At 38.3% G+C, this 24165-nt stretch overlaps 1 protein-coding gene across 1 annotated transcript in view; it reads right to left on the reverse strand.

The window, feature by feature from the left end:
• Positions 1-5431: 5431 nt before the first annotated feature.
• The window catches only part of LOC118800277, a 42124-nt gene continuing 23390 nt past the window's right edge, over positions 5432-24165 (reverse strand). Inside the window, exon 9 of the mRNA XM_036560488.1 lies at positions 5432-5729. Coding sequence (XP_036416381.1) covers positions 5432-5729 — 298 coding nt within the window. The remainder of the gene's footprint in view (positions 5730-24165) is intronic.

Raw genomic sequence — 24165 nt, forward strand, 5'->3', positions numbered from 1 at the left:
AAAAACGCACTCCGTTTAAGAAACACTCTCCAATTCTCAAGTCTAAACATATGGGGCTTGTCTTGGACTAAACTGCAGCATCAATGGCAAATTGCAGTTGGAAATTCGTTCAGGTTTAGGCTTGGCCTTAATCTGGGTTAAGTTGTGGATTTGGCAATTAAACATCCTTTTCTTTTCAACTACTCAAATCTGGATTTCGGTGTAGCTCTGTTGGAGAATTCTGGATGAAAACTGACAGAGCTGAGTGTCTGGCTGTATTTTTTGTTTATGTTTGGCTGTTCCCTTCACCTCGAACCTTAGGCATGAGTACTGTGTGAGTGGAGGAGAAGATACCTTCTTTCTCACTTTCAGTAATTCAATACTATTATTTTCACAGTGTACTTTCCCATAAGCCAAACATGAACTAGGGTGAAGTTATTTTATCACAGGCCACATCTGGTAAAACTGGCCAGCTGCCTTTTCAACTCCTCCCCTGACCATGTAAATGCCCTAAAAATGAAGATGTGTGAGCAGAAGGTTCACATACACAAGCTCTCTTCACAACATGCATTTAATGAACGAAATAAAGTGTTAAACAAATATAAATGCGTCATTTGTCTGATTTCCGTTTACACTGCACTACAAAACCGTCCGAATTCGACAGCAACCAGTCCCGACGCATAAAAGAATATTATACAACAGTTAGCTCCGGCCACGCAAGCTGATTGGTTGAGAGGCGGCGTTCTAACCGTGTTGATATTTCGCCACAACATCACAGGTTTTTCACAAACACTGTATCACTCTGCTGAGACACCATTGCTAAGTAGTGACTTTGACAGCTGTAAGAGACGCTCAAGCCATTTGAACGTTTTTACTTCTTACTTTGCCACAAACAGAAAATGGACACTTTTAAGATTAGATTTGACCGACAGCCGATTTGGTCAGACTCTGAAGGTGAGACGACACTAAATTCTCAAACTGTCAGTCGGTCTGTGTGGAGCTGGAGAACGAACTGCCAGCTGTGCAGTGAGTGAGCAGAGTTCGTTACTCTGACGTAGCAACAAGCTGCTTGTTAAGGAACTATAATTTGAAGGAACTGCAAACATTAAAACATATTAAACGCCGCGTTCACGGCCCAATTTATTAATTTATTACTTTATTTATTTAACTGTTGTATAAAAGCAATAGAACACTCGAGGTCATGTGTTATCACTATAACATCATGGCTGTGATGATCTACGGCGACCAAATCACAGCTGTGATGTTATTTCGCACTAACACACTCCCTCTCATGTTCTACTGCTTAAACAACTGGAATGTTCAGATTATTCCTTTTCTCTTGGGCTATGCATTCAGCAACATACACATTCAGACATGGCAGATAAATCTTCAAAATGCATCCTTTTCAGCTTATTTGCTCTTTTTGTTTACTATTTTAAACAAATGAAGTGGTAACTCACTCTATTAGTGCTTATATAACATCAACACAGCGTAGCGTTATCTTGTTCTTTCAGCTAAAATTGCTGCTATGTAGCAACAGCACTTTAACTATTCACTTAGCTAGCATACGCAGTACGACACACATATACTCTAACATCAAATACTAAACTATATTGAACAAATAATCGAACTTAAAACAACTTTTAAATAGTATTCCCATCTAAAACTGAAGATGTGTGAGCAGAAGGTTCTCAGACATGAGCTCTCTTCACAACGTGCATTTACTGAAAGAATAGAAAGAGAGCTGGTCGCTCCCATTACTGCTCCCTACTCCACGTACTGGCGATTTCAGGTATTGCTCTAGAACAGATTCCCGGAATTAAACAGCTTTGAATCTTTGCCAATTTTGACCTCTCACAACCACAGTTGGCTTCTCTGACTGACCATAACAAGATGAAGATGAACTCTAAAGGGCCCTCATGCTACCAGCAAGTACCAAGAAGCAATATGATTGGCTAGACTAGATTACACCACAGATTAGACCACTGGCATGCCAAAAGTGAAAGTGGATGAAGTCAAGAGACATGCAATTTTCAATGCTGCTGTCCTGTCTGGTCTGGGTTTCACTCACCCTGGACAATCAGACAACCATTAATGCCAAACCCTGATAAACACCAATTCTTCAAAATTTTGAACTGTTTCTTGGAATATCTCACCCTGAACAGTCACAAGTTCACTTATCATTTAAATGAAGTTCCAAAAACTATTTTCTCTCTCTCACTGCCTGCTTCAGTCCACTGCTGCTCCCACAATCCCTTGAGCAGGGATCCAGTAAAACACTGAGATTAGTAACTGATCATCACATTGGTTTATCAGTCTACTCAGGCTTTAGCAGAGCTCAGTAACATTGAGATTAATAACTGATCATCACATTGATTTATCAGTCTACTCAGGCTTTAGCAGAGCTCAGTAACATTGAGATTAATAACTGATCATCACATTGATTTATCAGTCTACTTAGGCTTTAGCAGAGCTCAGTAACACTGAGATCAATAACTGATCATCACATTGATTTATCAGTCTACTCAGGCTTTAGCAGAGCTCAGTAACACTGAGATCAATAACTGATCATCACATTGATTTATCAGTCTACTCAGGCTTTAGCAGAGCTCAGTAACACTGAGATTAATAACTGATCATCACATTGATTTATCAGTCTACTCAGGCTTTAGCAGAGCTCAGTAACACTGAGATTAATAACTGATCATCACATTGATTTATCAGTCTACTCAGGCTTTAGCAGAGCTCAGCAACACTGGCATAATAACTGATCATTACATTGAAGTAGTATAATCTGTTCCAATTTACCATCAACGAGGCATATTTATGAAATGTGTAAGAGTAAGAACACTGACCCAAGATCTCAATAGTTCATGTAATTCTATTCAGTTTTCCATAAACAGTTTTTGCAGCACTCAGCAACACTTAGACCTTTTGATGACTATGGGCCAGTATTGTTACACTGACAGGTATCATTTATTTTTGTTCTTTTTTCTGCTATGCTCACCATGAAAATCAGTACTAAAGGTTCAGATTATAGAGGAATGCAGTGTAGCCATTGAATGTCTCAACAGTTTAGACTGGATAGCCTACACTGACTCTCTTATCAAATCTAAACAGCTCTAGAATAAATTTTAATGGAAATAAGCATTGACTAAAGCATTCCTTACTGTCACAGATAATTAGGACTCCTGAGAGAAAAAGTCAAGCAACTGTCAACATGCTGTTTTGTTCTGTTTGTGTCTAGAAGGTTTACAACATTGTGATAGCCATTTTCAGAGAGTTCTATCAACTAGTCTAGCTAACCAGCTGAATTTGGCTCCTAAATTGCTCTACATTCAATTGTTTTTTTAATCAGCAAAAGTTAGTGATATTATTACTATCATTGTTTATTTATGTCACTCTATAACATTAGCTGTATTTGGACAAAATAAGATTATAGTCAATGTCCAACATTTGCCCCCTAGACACATCTTATCACCATTTCTACTACCAATTCTAACAACAGTTGTTAACTTTTTATGCACACAATTTTACTGCTTTCTTGTGTTAATTAATTGATTTAAAATTAATGCCATCATCATGCTCTGAAGATATATTAGAGGTATATAAGAGGTATTATATATAAGAGGTATTAGACTACAAATAATATGGGGCTGCTATGAGGAGAAGTTTGGAAATCGTAAAACGGACACTGACACATATAAAATCTCTACATATTGCAGTAATATTATTTGCTTCAATGGTAATATTAGTATTTTTCTGAACAAACAAGTAGCTCTGCCTAAATACAAGCCCACTTTCTGCAAACGTTTGGGCATTTTGTAAAATGCAATAAAAATAAGAATCTGTGGTTTGTTAATTCTTTTGAATCTTTACTCAACCGACAAAAGTACAAAGAAAAGATTTCCATTGTTTTTACTGCCCAACTTAATTGTATTTTGTAAATACAAACAAATTTAGAATTTGATGCCTGCAACACACTCAAAAAAAGGTTGTGACAGAGGCATGTTTAGCACTGTGTCACATCACCTTTCCTTTTAATTATACTTTTTAGTCATTTGGGAACTGAGGATACTAATTGTTGCAGTTTTGGAAGTGGAAATTTTGCCCATTCTTGCTTGACACAAGACTTCAGCTGCTCAGCGGTCTATGGTCGTTGCTGTGTGATTCTCTTCTGCTGACTCCTCTTTGCTGATAAAAAAGTCTGGATGGTCATTTTTGGCATGGAGAACTCTGTTTTCCCAAAAACAAGCTGAGATGTGAACTCAACTGACCACAGCACACATTTCCACTGTCTTTTGGACCATCAGAAATTAGCTGGGGCCCAGAGAACTTGGTGGCGTTTTTGCTGTATTTTTTGTGTTTTTTTTTTTTTGCTGTAGAATTGATGTATGAGTTTCTCCTTGCATTAAAGTGTTAAAATGCATTTCTCAAGTCTTTGTTAGACGCTCCTTTAATACCCAATCATGATACCCTCATTTCTTATCAATTCACCTGCTTATTGTAGAATGTTTTAAAATGGTGTAACTTGAATATTCTATAAGCTTTTCCCTCTTATTTTGCCCTTGACCCAACTTTTATTGAGTGTGTTACAGACATCAACTTCAAAATTTATTTATATTTACAAAACACAATCAAGTTGGTCAGTCAAAACATTAAAAGGCATTTTTTGTACTTTTGTCAATTAAATAAACGTTCAAGGGAATTAACCAATTACTGATTCTTGTTTTTACATTGTTTGTACATAGCTTTTCAAATATAATTATTCCAAATATAATTATTAAAACCTTTACACTTTACTGTATCTATGCAAGACTGTGTTTTAAGGTTTAATACAATGAGAACATAATGCCAGAAACTCAGAAAATCTCAAAGTTGGCCTGACCACACGTTGTCGACGTACAAGGTGTTTTATAATCAATTCACCTCCAGTGTAGGGTCAGTACTGACCATTAGCAGGTAAAGGTGGGTTGTGTATAAATAGTACTTATTTAGTACACACAGAGACTCATTTTGATGCGGCGCTCCATGTTCCTGAACGTACTGGCAAGGATTAGAGAGGTTAAACGTCGCGACGGCTGTCCGGCACCTACCTCATCACTCTGACGCAGGGGCATTCCGGCTTGTTTGAAGCTCTGTATACTGAGGAGCACACTGCACGTTGTTTCATTCAGATTGCTTCATCCGAGCGAGAGTCATTACAGAATATTCGGGGCCTCTTTCGAGTGAATCTCCCTGTATATACGCATATATTGTTTTCTATTTTCTGAAACAGATATCATTCCTTTTATAAATCCAATCTACTGTGAGGCTTAGAAAGTCTGCCAGATGTACTGACAAACCCAGTGGAATGGACATGTTGCCTGTTTCTCCTCAGCGTCCTTCTTTCTGTCTCCTTTTTCCAGAACTCCAGTGGGTTAGGCCACTGAGGGGTCAGCTTTCCAGGGCTTTAGGGTAGTGTAGTGTGCAAGCGTCTCCCCATGAGCAGCTGTGAGGAAGAGAAGCCCTGCTCCAAAGGTGTGGCTCTGTAAGCCAGCAAAGCATCTCTGTGGTCTTTTTCTTTAGCCAACAGTCCTTTGAGGGTCCGGACAGCACGCTCTACCTCCCCATTTGCTTGAGGGTAGCTCAGGCTGCTTGTTGTGTATATAAAATTGTCCTCTGGGATTCCATGATGTGCAAAGTCATCTTTGATCGCTTGTGCTGTTACCTCTGAGGATATGACTCTGAGATGCACCACTTCAGTGTACCTAGAGGAATAATCAACAATGAGCAGGTAGGTTTTCTTTTCACATTCAAACAAGTCCACACCTTCTTTTTGCCATGGGCATGCTGGAACCAAGGTAGGTAATGTTGGCTCACAGTGAGGCACTCTGTCACAGCTTTCAACCATCTGAAGAATTTGAGATGACTGACCAGGCCACCATATAGAATGATGGGCTCTGGAGCAACATTTAGAAATGGCCTGGTAGCCCTAATGAATCTTTCCAAGAACTTCTTTCTGCAGGGGACCTGGAATCACAAGTCTATCCCCTTTCAGGAGAAGATTGTCAACCAATGTAAGCTCAGCTTTAACTTGCCAAAAGGGCATGAGTTCTCTGCACAGAGCATGTTTCTCTGGCCAACCTGACAAACAGTGTTCCACTGCCTGGCAGGTTTTGTCCTCTGTTTGGACTTCCTGTATCTGTTTCAAGTGGGTCTCTGTCATCGACAGAGATGACATAAAGGCATCAATAAAGACCTGAATGTCTTTGAATGGCATGGGACAATGGGTCTGCAGTTATGAGGTTTTTCCCTGGTACATGCCGGATGTTGTGGATGAATCTCAAAAGGCGAAGGTAGATGACCTACCACCTGAGAATTCTAGATGGTAGGTCATCCAGACCTCTGGACCCCAACAGGAGTATGAGGTGTTTGTGGTCAGTAAGTATGGTGAAGGTGAGACCCAGAAGTTATGACACCAATCTTTCACACGCCCATGTGACTGCCAACGCTTCTTTTTCAATTCGTGCATAGTGCTTTTCTATGTCACTCAGACCACGTGAAATGTATGTTAAACCTTCCATGTGTCATCATTTTGTTTTTGTGTGAGCATTGCACCTATGCCATAAGAGGATACTGCTGCTACCTTTGTGTCTCTTTCTGGTCAGTACTGTGCCAGTACCTTAAGAGAACTAAGCTCTTCTTTGAGCCTACAAAAGGCCATTCTCTTTGGCTCATCCTAGCACCACTCATTTCTCTCTCTAACTAGCTCTTTTAATAGCGTGGTGAATAAAACAAGTTGAGGGAGAAATTTAACAAGATAATTAGCCAAACCCATAACTCCGCGAACAGCAGCCATGCACGTTGCTTCTGGCATTTGAAGGAGAGCCATCACTTTGTTTGGGTCTGCCTCAGGACCACTGGCTGTGATTTTGTGTCCAACAAAAAGTGTTTCACTCTTGTTGAACTCACACTTTTCATTCAGGGTGCTACATTGAGGCAAGAGAGGACGATATATACATATAACTTACCATCGGTGTTGCTAGGCCAATTTTAGAATGCTTTAGCCCTCCTAAATGTTATTTAGCCCTCCTTCCTAAGTAAATGTACATTACTAGTCCAAATCATCTAGAGCAGTGTGAAGCACCCTCTAGTGGTCCGCAGGCCTGCACTCAGAGGGAGGCAGTAGTACATAGTGGGTCAGTATCGGGGCACTGTAAGTCATTAAAATATAAGTGGAAAAAGATTAACTTAAAAATTCAAAAATTAAACATTTTCTTAGTATAAACACTATAAATATTAATAGAGACATACAAGTAAAAACGTCGCAGCAGTGGGCTAATTAAATGTCATCAGTCTGAGACAACGCAGCCACGGGTGCGTGATGCAGACAGCGAGTCAGAGATGGAGAAGTTTCTCAGGGTGCTTTGATTGGTGAGGACGTCTCACAGCTTTTTCTTTAGTTCACTCCATTTTGACATGCGGAACACTCCACCCGTATTCGGGTCTGCAGCAAACAGCTGAACCGGCCTGGCAGAAACCCACGAGTCTCGGTCGAACCCTGTTCAGTTCACTGTTGGTGGAAACGAGGGAATTCCTCAGTAGAGCTGGCTTTCCTTCTCTTCTAGCAGCGTGTCGGCGCAGTACAGTCAGCATAACGACTGTTTTAACTGACTCTTTACAGAGAAGAGATGCGTTTGATTTCAACTCATGGATCATAGTGGAGCGTGTTTTGGCTGAGGATCAGCGACCTGAGTGGTTAAACTCAAACTGATAAACCAATGACAAAGAAGAAGATATCAAGATTTATTATTATTGCTGATTGTGACGACGTTAATCCAAAAGCCCGGTGTGTGGACTGTGGTTTGGCTATTTCAAATGAATCCCAAAAACCCTCAAAACTAAAGAGAAATCTCGACTCCACATCCACATCCTACATTTCTATTCTTTTTCTTTTCTTTTTTCCCCCTTTGTAACATGTTTTTTAACTTTTCATGTTTTTTAACATACCTGCAAATTTTGCAAACCTACTGACAACCAAAACAGCCGATCTGATCTTTTTGAGGGCCTAATTTTCAGGTCTTCAGTGTCAGCATTTAAGAATAGAAAAAGAAAGATGTATTTTAATTTTTTTTTAGTTTTCCTGTGGGCCGCTATGCTTTGTAGTTATACACAGGTGAGCCTTGGGGTGGAAAACGTTGAGAACCTTTGTACTAGTCAACAAGTCCATGGTTTTTCAACTCTGGTCCTAAACACCTACTGAACAGCTTAGGTTGTCCCTGCTTCAGCCCTCCTGATCCAACTTATCAGCTAATAATCACCCCCTTAATGAGCTTCATTACATGTGCAAGAGCAAAGAATTCTTAAAACTGTGCTGGGCAGCAGGTCCTCAGGACTAGAGTTGAAAACCCCTGGACTAGTCTATGCAATAACTAAAGCATACACTGCATAAGAAGATGGTTTTGCTCAACAACCAGCTGATCAGACATCTAACAGGCTCTTAAAAATAATGTTCAGAATTAGACATTGAAAGTTAAAATATTTACTGAAGGATTCACTGTTAAAACATACAAAATAAAGAATGTCTGTTATAAACTTCAGATGTTTTATCTAGAACTGCTACAGGAGAAATCAGCATTACATCAAAATAAAAAATGTTCTTCGTAGTGGATGATGTGGTAACGCTGCATGCGTACAAGATTTTTTGAGTTACTTAACCAAGATATTGAAAAAAGAAACAGAGCACATCCAGTAATCATGTTACTGAATATCTAAATATTGTGTTCCTCTAAATATTCACAGTTTAACAAACTAGATGCTCATTCTGTTGTTGGTGATATTAGCAAGTCTCTAAGTTGGCTGTTCAATTCTGTTTTAAACTTTTATTCTCACATTGGTTCGCAATTAACAGGACTGTGTGTATTTAGCATTAACTTATTAAAGCTACACTATGTAAGCTGTGGGGGTTTGGAGACCTCTCTGGTGGAAAAGTGTAATTGCAATGTGTGGAAGAACACTTTAAAACGTTGTTTATAGTTCGGATCCCTTTCCTGAGCAAATGAATCTGATGACTGCAAGCGAATTTAAAGAGCATTTGAAGAGAACTCAGTCAAAACCTGCTGAAAGACACGTCTTCCAACATTGAAAAACAAATTTAGAGTCTAAAATCAAGTACTTCCATATCATACTAGCTACTTTCAGTGTGTTCTTTTAGTGTGTTCTAATGAAGTTTAGAATACTGTTTGCAGGCTGCCATACAGAGCACAAGGGGAGGAGCCAAGAGAGGACACTGCAGTAGAGGTCTGCACTACTACGGATTCTCGCGGGACCTGGCACAATATCTTGCGGCGCAGGACTAATTTTGAGTGTTGCATGCAAGAGCAGACGGGAAATCAGACCCCCTCAGGTGGGAGTGGGCGGGAAATAAGACTCCTTCAGGTGGGAGCGGGCGGAAGCACACATGAAGAGAAATCCTGCAAAGTAATGGATAGCCTAAATAAAGTAGAACAATCACTAAATCATATATGTAAACAATATAATAAGTCATTCTCGGGCAGATTTTTTCCGTGTGCGTCACGCATCTAAATACACTGAAATAAGCCATGAAAATCAACGAACATTAAACAGAAGACCTTAGAAAACGTAAAAAGGTGATTTTTAGGTAATTCATGATGAAATACTGGTTAAACATTCTGTGCTGCAAACAGATTTCCCGGCTGAAAGTTTTGCCTAATCACGAGTCAGAATGCTGTCTAGGACAAACAAATACATTGTGTACATTTATGAATTATATTTTGTTGAGCAGAGTGACTGATGTGACCATTTATCCGTCTGGAGACAGGAATGTCTGTATAACTGTCTCGCTGCTCCGCAGCTCAAACACTGTTTGTATGAAAGGCCAGCGTGTCCGAGCTGTACTGCTCACACTGCCGCATCACTCGCCATGCAGAGGCAGCATGTGTGAATCAGGCGTTAGACAGGGCGGAGCCTTCAGTCTGACAACCACAGCTGCCCAGCAAAACACAAAAAATAACCGTTCTGTGGTTTAATTTCTGCTGTGTTTACTGGGAATAAATGGTGTTTGGTGAAGTTACTTCACAGTGAGCCTGATGACCATGACTGTCATGTTATTTCAGTAGAATGTATTCATAAATAGACTGTGTCAGATACTGGACGTGTGCAGAACCGCGGGCAGGAGTGGGAGAAATGATTCAGATTTTCTGTGGGAGCAGGCGGGAGCGGGACTGAAAAAACAGTCCCGCACAGATCTCTACACTGTAGTTTGAAATTTTACAATAGTAGTTTGATGTCTTTGTCCTTCAACAGCTACATGTTTATGCAAGATCTATTGTCATTATTCTTTTTACATTATACAGCTAAAGATGTCAAAATGTTATGCAGAAAAATGGGCATATTATGTTACAGCTAAATCTAAATAAAGCGTCTGAGTGGTTCTGTCACATTACAAATATAGTGCACAGGGTTCAAACAAACGTTATTAACAATTATACGTCTCTCTGGAGCAAAGACAGACTGTAGTTCTCACTTGGGCAGGTTTCTCAGAGAGCTCTTCTGCTGACCACTTCAGCAGGTTCTGTATGGCTAAACGGGACGAAATACAGGATAAGGAAGTAAGGCCAGGCTTTACCCTGGGAAGAACAAGAGAGACCCATAATGGTCATTTGCCAGAGATAAGAGAAGAAATTCTTCCCAGACTTCATGGTGCGAAAAGCAGCTGCACCCTCAGTGATAAACTGAAGCATTTTCTTGTTGTTGAATGGTTTCCCAGCAGACATTACATGACCTTTCAGAAGACGTTGCCCGTATGAGGTGTCATTGGGCCTGGAAGACTTGATTGCAAGGAAATGTCTCCCTTTGAGTCACTAAAAGTTATCAAAAATTTTCCTAAACATTTTCAGATAAAACAGATGAAGCACATGTTTGATTCAAACCAAACCACTGGAGGAAACACTCATGAAAATTCTAAGACCCTGATTGAGACCCGGTGTGGGATGTTTTGATGACTCACAAAGATACGTTGAAGTTTTTCCATTTTTTTTCTGATGAATCAGCCTCTTCTTTTGGAGACATTTTCAGACCATAGACATTTCGGTAACACTATAATAAGGGTACATGAACTAGCAGTAATTAAGACATTTACTAATGAATAACTAATCAGAAAGTAATGAGTCATTAATCAGGAACAAATGAATGTCATATATTAACAACCACAAGACTAAATTACTAACACATGTACTAATGAATGAAGATGAAGGTAATAAAGGCTTTATTCAGTGCCTGAATTTATTAGGAATTCATGTGTTAATTAAGCATACAAAAAGAATGTTAGTACACATTGGCGAACTGCCAGAAGCTCTGTTAGTTTCATTCTATTCATGCAATTTATGATTACCTGTCATACTGCAATGTCATACTGTTACAACAGAAACATGAACTGTTGTATGTTTAATAAACTGTAAACTAGTTTATTTACTGAAAACAGGCATTTGATTTAATTAAAACTGTGAATTATCTTAATATATGCCACAGTTATTCTGAGAAATACCACCTTCAGAAAATGTAAATGTGTTTCCCATTATACATCTATTAGTCTTTTTAAAAATTTGCTATATCTAAATGTTTTATTAATGGAAACACAGCATTTTGCAATGGAACACTTCAACTATTTCCACAGCTGGAAGTTACTGCTATTTTTCTTCGCCAGTAAATGGCAGTAATTGCGTTAAATGCTATATGTCAAGCGGCCATGGAGTGTTGAGTGAATATCTGTAGTACAACGTTTAAGAGAAGCGAATGAAAATAAATGAAATAATAAAAAAAAATTCAATATTTCTCTTTCTCCTTTTTGCAATATTTCGCACTTTTCTTACTTTTAAAGGTGAGTTATGCATATGCATACTGTATTATATACATAATTTACATCACAGATATAATATTTACACGTGCTATTGTTGTCTGAGTGTTGTAAGTGCTAGTATGTATGTTCGTGCCTCACCTCTTTTTAGACTAATGTGTAAAACGGATTTGCAGGAACTATTATTTCTAAATTCGTTATAAAGTGGCTTAAATATTTGGTTTGGTGCTTAGTTTTTGGTTTTAATAGTAAGGTGTTTGTGTTTCTCACGAGTGTCGTGTGATTGTAGTAGTAATATGTGGCGTCAGGCGCGTCTGTTCTGTCTGGTTAAAATCACGTGTTAATTTTATGCTGCTTGGTTCATTTGTTATTCCTCCTTTGACAGGGACTCTTATTGTGAAGGGCTGTGTGCAGTGGCAGTGCGTCACAGGGCCTAGTAGCAAACAGACTGAGCCGAGACAGCGAGAGGGCGCTAACTGCGCTTAGCCGAGCGCTAACCTAGCGCCGTAGTCTCCCCTTTCTTTTGTACTCCGTTCTGAGTTTTTCAGTAAAGCTGAGTCTCAGACTCGATCTTCAGCTTGTGTGAGTTATGTGGAAACACCGCTGCAGTATGAATATTTTAGTGACTTTAATTAGCCAGCAGTTCTGTCCGTTTTACAGATGTTTGTGGAACTACAGAACCACTATGTGTTGGTGTTACAGTGACAGATTCACCTGCTCTGGTTCTGTGTATTGTGTAGAAGTCATAAGATGATAATAAAATATGCTTTTTTATTCCTGTGAAATTCGTCAATGTCATGTTTTCATATGAGCCATATTGTAGCTACTTATCCTTCATCACTGTTCTTGAGAGGGCAAAAGAATGACCGTCATTTTGGTAACGTTAAGTAAAATTATTAACCTCTGCTATTTTATTAGCTCATTAACTCATCATGAAGAATCAGTATTTAATGAGTAATAAAGTGTGACTCGTTCATCACTTTACTTTAGGGGGCACAAACATTATGAATTCATCATGAAGAATCAGTAATCACTGCTTTCTTTATAGTGAATTGAGAATTGACACTGCATAGTTTTGTATTTTTCTCACTCTGACACACCTCAACCAGCACAACAGGAGCTTGTAAATGAGCAGTTGAGTTCAATCAGGTGTACTAGATCTGGGAAAGCACAAAAATGTGCATACAATTAAGGATTCTTATGACCCCAGGAGAAAGACACTCCAATAATCAACTCATTTCTGAGTTCAGTGGTAACTGTAGACTAAACTATTCCCTCATGAATGAGTTAAAACTTGTCTTATTATTAACATGAAAGATGAATTAAAACCATGGCAACTGTCACAAATGAGGACTGGTTGCAAAACAATGTCAGTGTAAGCTTTTAATTTTACTAAACAGTCACTAGGTGGGTAGAAACAGACAAGGTAACATAAGAAATCAGAAACAATAAACTGAAGACCTGACAGATAAAAACAGGCAAATACAAGGGCTGCTTACACAACATGATGAAGAAGAAGGACAAGATGATGAGAGGATGGAGCTATAAAAAAAAAAAAACATTGACTTTGATAGGCGTAATATTGCAGAGCACTGTGTCTCAGGGGGATCTTGTGACAACATTAATTAACAGATGAATTCCTAATAAATTCAGGCACTGAATAAAGCCTTTATTACCTTCATCTTCATTCATTAGTACATGTGTTAGTAATTTAGTCTTGTGGTTGTTAATATATGACTTATTCATTTGTTCCTGATTAATGACTCATTACTTTCTGATTAGTTATTCATTAGTAAATGCCTTAATTACTGCCAGTTCATGTACCCTTATTATAAAGTGTTACCGACATTTCATCAGACAGTATTTCTCCAAGCAAGACTTCGCCCCAAACATTATTTCTTAGAGTACGACTTTGAACTGGAACTTGGAAATTTGTGCCACTAGTTGATGTTTGGACAATCAGATTTGAGGGGAAGCACAAATTATTCAAGAAAATCACAATTTCAAGAAGAAGTCTTTTAGACTGGTTAAGCATAAAAAATGATGCCTTCCATTTAGTGTCCTCATTATTCTTCAAGCCACGTGTGCAGATTTAAAAAGTGAGGTCTGTTATGGCTGCAGCTTTTCCTGATAACATACAAACACATCAGTTGAATGGCAATCAAAGCACCCTTTTTGTAGGGTCTTCAGTCTCTGTACATGGCATTAAGTACTCTGAAGACAGATGGTTTCTGTTGGATTATACTCAGGCCTGCCTGAGTTTCAACACATAGTACACATCATGGTGATGAATAGCAATGTAGTCTGCAGAATCATGATCTTGCGGACTATGTAGCAGCTTTTTGAGAGACCTTTCAGTGACCCACTTCTCAACAAAAGGTCAGAGGAGACTTTTTGTTATGTTCATGCATCATATAATATGCCGGGAAGCATAATTTTTCTGTTGCTACAGTCCCACCAGCATGGAAAATCACTGAATCCTTTCACTCTTGGAGTGGATCTTGATCATTTTACAGAACTTTCAAAGTACTGTGTTCTGAAATCACGCTCTTAATGATTTGACTGAAAGCTTAGTGTGCCCAGAGATCTCTAGTCTTCATAATATAGGGATTAATGCATTTTAACATAATTAGGTTGTATGTATGATATAATAATAGGTACACTAGCATTTCTAGTGTCAGTCAGTGATAATGAGTGTTAGAATATTTAGAGACTTTACCTCCCAAATGACTGTTGACCTGGGGCCATATTACTGAAACTGTCTTAACCTTAAGATCTGACAGGTCAAGATAGGATTTTTCACATATTCATATTACAGAAGCAAGTCTTATCTCAATTTAAGAATCTTATCTTATCCTACAGCATCTTTTCTTATCTCAAGTTAGGAAATGTTAACTTACTTGACTGAAGTCGACAGTGAACTGTCTGTTTCCTAGTAACCAACCATACGCACACAGCTGAAACGTTAACACACAATCAAGTTAGTTAGTCAGACAGCTAACGTTAGCTGCCGTTACTGATGTAAAAAAGGTCAAATAAAACTAAAGCATGATAAACTGAAAGTTAAGAATATTGTGTCAGCACTTTGTGCTGTTTTATCAGAGCATCACTCGGCTGCAGTTTCAGTTTCATTTCCCAAACACTTTAGCCGAGCGCGCTAACATTATTCCTCCTAGTAAACAGACACACGTTTAGCTCTGTCTCCTCATTATTCACCACCATCACTGTAATATTGTATCTAACGAGTTTTCACATTCATATTGCAGTGTGATTGTGTGGCACACGTTAATGGCCCTGGTGCCCAGTAAACGGCACTGGTATGGCTCAGTGTATCTCAAGACCATTGCTACCAAGTTCGCCCTTCATTGCTTCAGTGACCTGCACAGTCGCCGGATCCAAACCATACAAAGCATCTTTGGGATGAGATGAAAGGGTTGATCAGAGTCAAACTCTGCAGCCTTCTAAAGGCTTTTACACTGAGCAGTGCAGTACGGCAAGATAACTGCTACTAATCAGAACCCAGAACTATCCATACCCTTCCCTGATTGCGTACCCATGTCTGTTTCCTATCATGTAACAAAATCATGAAAATAGGTTTGGTGCTCTGGAGGTTGAGTGGTGGTCACAAGATTTCCCAGTAAACACAAACAGCTCATGCACTCGTGGCAGCAGACCCCAAGTTTAATAAGTGAAAGTAAAAATGATCAGAACAGAATCATTTCTGAAAATAAATGTGTAGCCTATTGCCTCTATTTTATTTTTTATTTTTTTATTTTTTTTGTTCCCACCAACCACCCCCCTCTTCGGGGGACTATTAGGACTTTGTTATTTATTTTGTAATATTATAAAATATTACATATGCATGTAGGTACAGTCATAAGTGGGGGGAAGGGAAAGAAAAAAAATAATAGTGATACAAATCAGAAAGCAAAAAAGGAAGAAAAGGAAAAAAAAAACAACAATTGTAGGTACACCATATTTCTAGTAGTACAGCTCAATTAATAGCATTGTCCTTTGCTAGCTTTGTGTGGGTGCGTGTATATGTATGTGTGTGTGTGTGTGTGTGTGTGTGTGTGTGTATGTGTGTGTATGTATGTATTCCAATGTGTGATCGTATGGGGGGTTTCTAGTTTGTGGGATGGCTCTGGGGGGTTAAATCTTGTGACTAGTAGTTTTGGAGGTTACTGTGCAGTGCCACATGGCATGGATAAAGCTGTCGTTTGTGTTTTGGGTGCATTGTGTACAGATTGCTGTGTCTGTGAATCCCATTTTAAACATGTTGTGTGTGGTGTAGTGCACGCTGTGGATGATTTTATACTGAATAAGTTGTAGGTTGATGCTCTTGATCATGTAGTGATTATTATTGCATGTCTGAATCCAGAAATCTGCATCAGGAGCTAATGATAAGTCTTCCTCCCGTTATCTGATTGGTATAGTAATTGTGAGGTTTGTCTTAGCTATTATTTGATATATTTTGGATAGTAGTTTTTCAGTAGTGGTGATGTTAACAAATTCTGAGATTGGAATCGTTAAGTCTAGTGTTTTTGAGTTGATTTTTGGACATGTTACTGATCTTAGTTGTTGGTATTGTAAAAACTGAGTGCTCCTGATGCCATATTTCTGGATTAGTTGTGGGAGTGACATAAAGATATCGTTGTGATAAGCATGATTAAGCTGTGTGATGCCTTTTTCCATCCAGGTGGAGAGGTTTAATGTGGACTTTAATGAGGACTGAATTTGTTATCTTGTGAAGTGACCACCAAGCTGTCAGAGTTGTTGCCACTGTTATATTGTTAAAACATGGATGTTTTTTAACTGACTTACTGATAAACGGTAAATCGAATATTTGGATGTCTTTGCATAATACCTGTTCTATATTGATCCATGATCTGTCTGTTATGTTGGGGTTTTTCCATTTTAGTATGTATTGGAGCTGATTTGCAAGGAAATAGTGGAAGACGTTTGGGGCTTCTAGGCCTATTGCCTCTATTTTATGCATGCAAATATTTAGACCTAAACTTTTAAGTTTTTACAATATTTTCACCTAAATATCACTACTATAACATTTTCTGGTATCAGTTTTATTACTTTGAATGAGTTGTAAACTAAAATAAATAAATAGCATAAGTGCAACACAATATACAACCCCAATTCCAAAAAAGTTGGGACACTGCGTAAAATGTAAATGTAAATAAAAACAGAATACAATGATTTTCAAATTTCATAGACCCATATATTTTATTCACAATAGAATATAGAACACATGTCAGATGTTGAAAGTGAGACATTTTACCATTTCATGAAAAACATTAATTAAATAATTTAGAACTTGATGTCAGCAATGCATCTCAAAAAAGTTGGGACAGGGCCGCGTCCTCGGTCTTCTTTGCTGGATTTTTCATTTAATGATGTGCCAAATGTTTTCTGTTGGTGAAAGGTCTGGACTGCAGACAGGCCAGTTCAGCACCTGGACTCTTATTCTGTGAAGCCATGCTGTTGTGATAGATGCAGTATGTGGTTTAGCGTTGTCTTGCTGAAATATGCAAGGCTTTCCCTGAAAGAGACGTTGTCTGGATGGGAGCATATGTTGTTCTAAAACCTCTATATACTGTTCAGCATTGATGGTGCCTTTCCAGATGTGTAAGCTGCCCACGCCATAGGCACTAATCCAACCCCAAACCATCAGAGATGCAGGCTTTTGAACTGTGTGCTGATAACAAGCTGGATGGTCCCTCTCCTCCTGAGCAGCAGGACACGGCGTCCATGGTTTCCAAAATGAATTTAAAATTTTGATTCACCTGACCACAGAACAGTTTTCCATTTTGCCTCAGTCCATTTTAAATGAGCTTTGGCCCAGAGAAGTTGGCAGCGTTTCTGGATCGTGTTGACCTGTGGCTTCTTCTATGCATGATAGAGCTTTAACTTGCATTTGTGGATTGCACGGCAAACTGTGTTCACAGACCATGATTTCTGGAAGTGTTCCTGAGCCCATGCAGTGATTTCCAGTACAGATCATGCCTGTTCTTAAAGCATTACCATCTGCGGGCCCAGAAGATCACGAGCATACAATATTGATTGTTGGCCTTGTCCCTTGTGTACAGGGATTTCTCCAGATTCTCTGAATCTTTTGATGATATTATGTACTGTAGATAGTGGGATATCCAAAGTCTTTGCAATCTTACGTTGATGAACATTTTTCCATGTTCCACAATTTTTAGACACAGTTAAGGGCAGATTGGTGAACCTCTGCCCATCTTTGCTTCTGAGAAACTCTGCCTCTCTAAAATGCTCTTTTCAGTCATGTGAGTTAGTTGCAAATTGTTCCTCCAGCTGTTTTTTATTAGTACCACTTACTTTTCCAGCCTTTTGCTTTGCTGCCATTAAGCTCTAAAAGTTTTTCATGAAATGGTAAAATGTCTCAGTTTCAACATCTGATATGTGTTCTGTGTTCTATTGTGAATAAAATATGGGTCTATGAAATTTGCAAATCATTGCATTCTGTTTTTATTTACATTTATTTACATTTTACACAGCGTCCCAACTTTTTTGGAATTGGGGTTGTAATTCAGTGTGTTAGATTAGTGTAAATGCTTCACATTCAATTCAAACCCCTTTTATAGGTATCATTAACAGAACAGCCAGTATTTTCTTTAATGTAAAGTCTTATTGGTTAAATTACAATTAGAATAGAAAGTATCCAACTATGTGATGAGCAAAGTATGTCCTCAAGTTCATCAGGGATACTGGCAAAATTAGCTAAACAAAAAAAAAAAGCTAAGCACAGATCATTACCGTCACACTCATTTCTGTTTCTCATTACCGCATGATTGTAGTTACTGTAGAATGTTACAGTAACGAATTCATCTGTTACTGTAATTGTACTTTGAGTTGTCTATACGTTTGACCCCCCAGGTCTACAAATGCAGTCAATCAGCCAAGTCATTATAGCTGCCTGAAGTAGATAATCGAGCTGTTTACACCTGTGAGTAGCTATTAGCTTCCCTGAATTACTTGTTAGTTTGTAAAGTTGCCTGTAATATTGTCTTGAAACTGTGTAGCAGCAAAAATAAAAACAAGCATCTGATCAAATACATACATCTTCTTCTAAGCCGCTTATCCTTCTGGGTCGTGAGGGGAGCTGGAGTGTATCCCAGCAGTCATTGAGTGGAAGGCAGGAAACACACTGGACAGGTCACCAGTCCATCGCAGGGCAGACAGACAGACATATACATTCACACCCACATTCACACTGCTAGGGGCAATCTAGCATGTCTAATTGGCCTGACTGCATGTCTTTGGACTGTGGGAGAAAACCAGAGAACCTGGAGGAAACCCATGTAGACACGGGGAGAACAGGCGAACTCCACACAGAAAGGACCCTGGTCACCCAGCCGGGGAATTGAACCCTAGGCCCTTCTTGCTGTGAGGTGACAGCACTACCCACTGCCCAAAAACCCAAATACATACAGAAACACTCTATTAATTTTCAAACAGATGTTTATAATAAGTAGTAGCATGAATTTATAATAGCATTTTGTGGGTTTATATCAGCTTAGTTTTCTTTGGTCTGTTTCATATGCTTTTTATATTCATGTTAAAACAGTGATACAATTCACACATCACGATGACTCTGTGGAGATTTCAGCGATGATTCAGTCTGAATTTAGTGCTGATAATCAGAAATTTACAGCTAAACATGCGTAAAACACAACTCAGTCTTTCAGTGTACATTGATTTTGAGTATCAAAAATATCTGATATTAAAAAATAATTAGAAATAAAGAAATAATTAGAAATAATTTAGAAATAAAGCCTGTCTTGCTGTGTATCAGAGTTTTAGCACTCAGCATGAATCCAAGAGGACAGAATATAAATAAAAAACATAGCTGCCTTATGCTAATTGTTTATTTTTACTCAGAATAGCCAATAGAATGAATCACCATCAGAATTCTTGCACTTTCAGCTCACAGACACTCCAGACTAACAAGTTCTGAAAAGCTATCTACAATTCTACTTGTTTTCAAGATCTCTGAGTAAAAAATTACAAAATTTTGCAGGTACTAGGTAAATTGTTGATCAAAAATTAGCCAAATTCATAAAGATATAAAATTTCTGTTAGCATTTACATGTCAAACAATGGTATATCTGAGTAGCCCAGGGTCTCCTGAAAATAACAACATATGGCATGTGTGACTGTGTCGTGTAAATACTTCATAATTGCAGTTGTAATTACTATGTGCCTTGCCTTTATCCTTTGGGGCATCATTAAAGGGATTGTAAAGTATTGTAATTTATATTATAGATATTTTTATAATCTGCTTTTCCCCTTTTTCTGTATTTTAATATTTCATACTAATGTTAAAACCTTATTCTCTGCTCATATTGCTCTTTTGTTATTGTTAACAATCTGGTGTTGATCAGAGGAGGATGGGTTCTCCTTTTGAGTCTTGGTTCCTCTCAAGGTTTCATCCTCTTAGGGAGTTTTTTCTTGGAATTGTCACCATTGGCGACGCTCATTTTCTGTAAAGCTGCTCTGTGACATTAACTGCTGTAAAAAGCGCTTTATAAAATGGATCGTTCCAGTCCTAAAATCTGATTGGCTGAGCTGCATTCGAAGCCATTGTAAAATCCACAATATACCCACACCTGTGACCACTTCACAACAACTGAATTGTGTATTACTATTCCACAGCATGAAAAATCCTTATGCTGTTAATGGAATAATCTTTGACTCTAATGCTGCTCGCATGGATCACCGAGTATATTGATAAAGTAAGAACCCATTTTTGTTTAAACTGAGGGGCTGGCAACTTATACTCTTAACTAGAACTAGGCTGGTCAGCTAGCTAACAGGCTAAAAGAGAGCCAACAGCCTAAACAACTCCATCATTAATATCACAGGCTCGAATTAAAGTACCTACAGTATGATTAACTGTAAAACATCAGTATAGAAGTCTAAAAATGTCACTTGAATGAAATTAATTAATTAATTAATTAAATGCTTCAAATTTCCGTGTTTCAGTCAGAAGTAGCGTCAAACCCTGGCTGAATCCCAAACAGCTCCATAGTCCCTAAATAGTGTGCTAGCTATGAAAGTTTAGAAATTCTAGCCTCTACAGCCAAATAGTGCACCATTTATTGAATATGGATGTGTCTGAGTCTCAAATGACTATTTCTTAGCTATATTATTCCCTGTTGGGGTGCAGGATCCAGTATTTAAATTCCTACGTAGTGGACTATGTAGGGAGCAGGGAGACACTTGAGATTCAGCCCCAGCACAAGGAGAGGGGCGCAGCTGGATTGGTGCTAAATAAGACTCGCGGTGACCAAAAAGTACTTATAAAGTGAAAGTTTCTGCATTAAACAGTGTTTTCATATGTTCATTGTAAAATGACAAAAAGTTAAAAAAGTTGAAATGACCGCAGCGTCCAGTGATGAGCAACTGAACGTTCTCCTCATTCAGCAGTCCATGGTTGCTTGGCAACAATACCATACTCTAAAGGAACTACATTTCTCGCGTAATAAGTGATTATGTTGATTATTAATAATAACAAATTATTTTCTGAAAAGTCATGTATTTTATCACATTTTATGTTGGCTGCCATTTTTTCCACATTGCATCATGCCTAAGAACATCCTTCCCATGATAAAATCGCAGTAACCCACGGCCTCTCGTGGCTTGTTGCTTTAATATAAATAAACTGTGACTTGACTAGAACTCTAATCTAACCAGTAAGTAATGTGAGATAATGTGGGATAATGATGACCACATGTAAATATCTTAGCAATGGAGTTTTGAAGGACTGGGGGACTCCCTAGTCCATCTTTCCCCTTGTTTGTTTCTGCTCTAGTCTAGTCCGTATTCTGTGCCATGTGCTTCTGCTGTCTTTGGCCTTGTGTCTTGTCTGTTTTTGTTTCGGTTTCACAGGCTCTGTTTGGTGTTTTTCCTGTTATATAATGGTTTCCTTTTTGCCTCTCAGTCTTCTTTTGTTTCTTTTGTTATGGATTTCAATAAAACCATAGACTTCTGCTTCTGCATCTCCCTCAGCATTACATAATACCAAGCCAGGAAGGACGCAGCAAGTCAGATTCTTTCACAGGAGAACAACATTAATTATCTTGAGAATCTGCTCTCAACTCTTCAGGCAGGAAAACCAGTGACACTTTATTTTCAGTCGTCCTGTTTAGATGAAATAAACACTAAACAGACTCTCAGCAACATCAGCAACACATCAATGATGTAGCAGCAGTGAATACATTCAGTAGATTATCAAGAGACTTTTAATGAACTGCATGAATAAAATTAGCTTCTAATCTGCTGAATTCAGTCGCTTTTCACTTTATTTGGTGTCCAACTTCATATCTGTAGATGTTTAACCTGAGAGGAACTGAACATGTAACAGGTTTAATACTGACCATCTCAACATCCTCAACAAGCTGTTATAGACACACTGACACCATCCTGTACCTGGAGATTAACTGGATTAGGGTTTGGTTAAGGTGAAGGTTAGGATTAGGGTTGGGATTGAGGTTAAGGGAAGTATTAGGATTAGGGCCAGAGTGAGAGTTAGGTTTTGGGTTGAGGTAAAGGTTAGGATTGGGGCCAGGGTGAAGATTAGGATTAGGTTTTGGTCTGGAAAATTCGAACAAGAAGCTGGTGAACGAGAAGCCTCCTAACTTTTTAGTGTTTGACAGTTTCTCATTGCAGATTAAATGTATCAGGAATCCAGCTGGAATGATTATAAACGCAAATAAGTAAATTTGTCTCTGAATTATCGATGTTCGTCTCTTTCCTACTAGTTACGCGAGACTGCTGTCGTTGCTATTGTGACAGCAGTCTGTGCGCCAAATTTCAGCATTAAAGGGTGTATCTAGCATTTAAGACCATTTATTGTTAAACTGTGTTGAACGATCAGCAGAGCTTTATTTTACTGTAAAGGAGGATTATTTTATTTTTACCTACAAATCTAATTCTGCTGTGGAGCCACAACAGGGCAGTAAAAGAGCCGCTGATCCCTGCTTTAGACGAACAGTTTGGAGGAGATAACTCACCAGCCATTTTCAGTTCCTTTTCCGAGCTGCGCTGGTTGTAGTTGGTGCAGGTTTGAGAAATTTTGCACTGAAATGCAGCAGATGTGTTTTATAATCCTAAATCTAAAATACACGGTGTAATCATGAATTTTCATCCCATCACTGTAATCTGTCTCTACTCCAAAATCTGGGTAAACTACATTTAGGATGGTTTAATCTTTACTGTATCTCTTTATCAAAAGCTCTGGCACTGTCAGGGTTAAAATGAAGAGATAAGATAAGACAAATCTTTTTTAGTCCCACAACGGGGAAATTCACAGTGCTACAGCAGCAAAGGGATAGCAAGGCACTCAAGAAAAGAGTGACAAGAAGAAAATTAACAGGAGTTGATTCCAGTGGCAGTCGACTCCTAAAAGATTTGGATCGTGCATCATTACACAGTGATTGAGGCCCAGATCTGCTAATGTAAAAATAACTAAAATGACCTTTTTAATGAATATAACCCTTTACCATTTGTTTAACTAATTTATTTGGTTCTTTCTTTGTTTATCTCAGTATTTATTTATTTTCCTATTTATGTGTTTGTTTTCCTTGTCCTTATGATAATGAGGGGGTGTCCTCTTAATCCCATTGGCTGGTCAATATCTAACAATAAGACTGCATATAGAGATACATTGGGGGAAAAGGTGTTGTACTGAATTTACTTGATTTAAATGTGTACATAATTTCCACAAGGACAAAATATATCAACATGAAGGGGTCAGTCTAGTCTAGTGAGGACAGAATATAGTCCAGTTACTGAGAATATAGACCAATCAAGAATGTAGACCAATCACAACAGCAGCAAATAAGTACTGAGGAATACATAAAAACAGAAATGAATACATAAATGTGAGTACACAAAACCAAACAAAATAGTGTATACATCATTTTGTTTATGTATCATGTATTATTATTTTATTCATTTAAATGTTACTACTTCCACACAAAAAAGTGTTCCATCAGAAACAGCTGGATGTCAAACATGATACTATAGTATTTACATCCAATATGATATCAATAACACTAATCCAATAACACAAGCATTAAACTTGTTGGTCCTGATCACCCATTCAGGGTTTATTATTTTGTACACAGTAAAGTTTAAACAAGGGTGGAAAAGTGAATGTCTGTTAATGTTTTGATGAATGAGAGGGTGTAGGCCTGTTCCAATTTCAACTGCATAATTAAGCAGTACAGTTCATAAATGTTATGCCTTTTTTTAAAACATTTTGGTGACTCTAAAACTGCAATCTGGCA

Source organism: Colossoma macropomum, unplaced genomic scaffold (genome assembly GCF_904425465.1).
Source record: "Colossoma macropomum unplaced genomic scaffold, Colossoma_macropomum, whole genome shotgun sequence".
In the NCBI taxonomy this organism is placed as follows: Eukaryota; Metazoa; Chordata; class Actinopteri; order Characiformes; family Serrasalmidae; genus Colossoma; species Colossoma macropomum.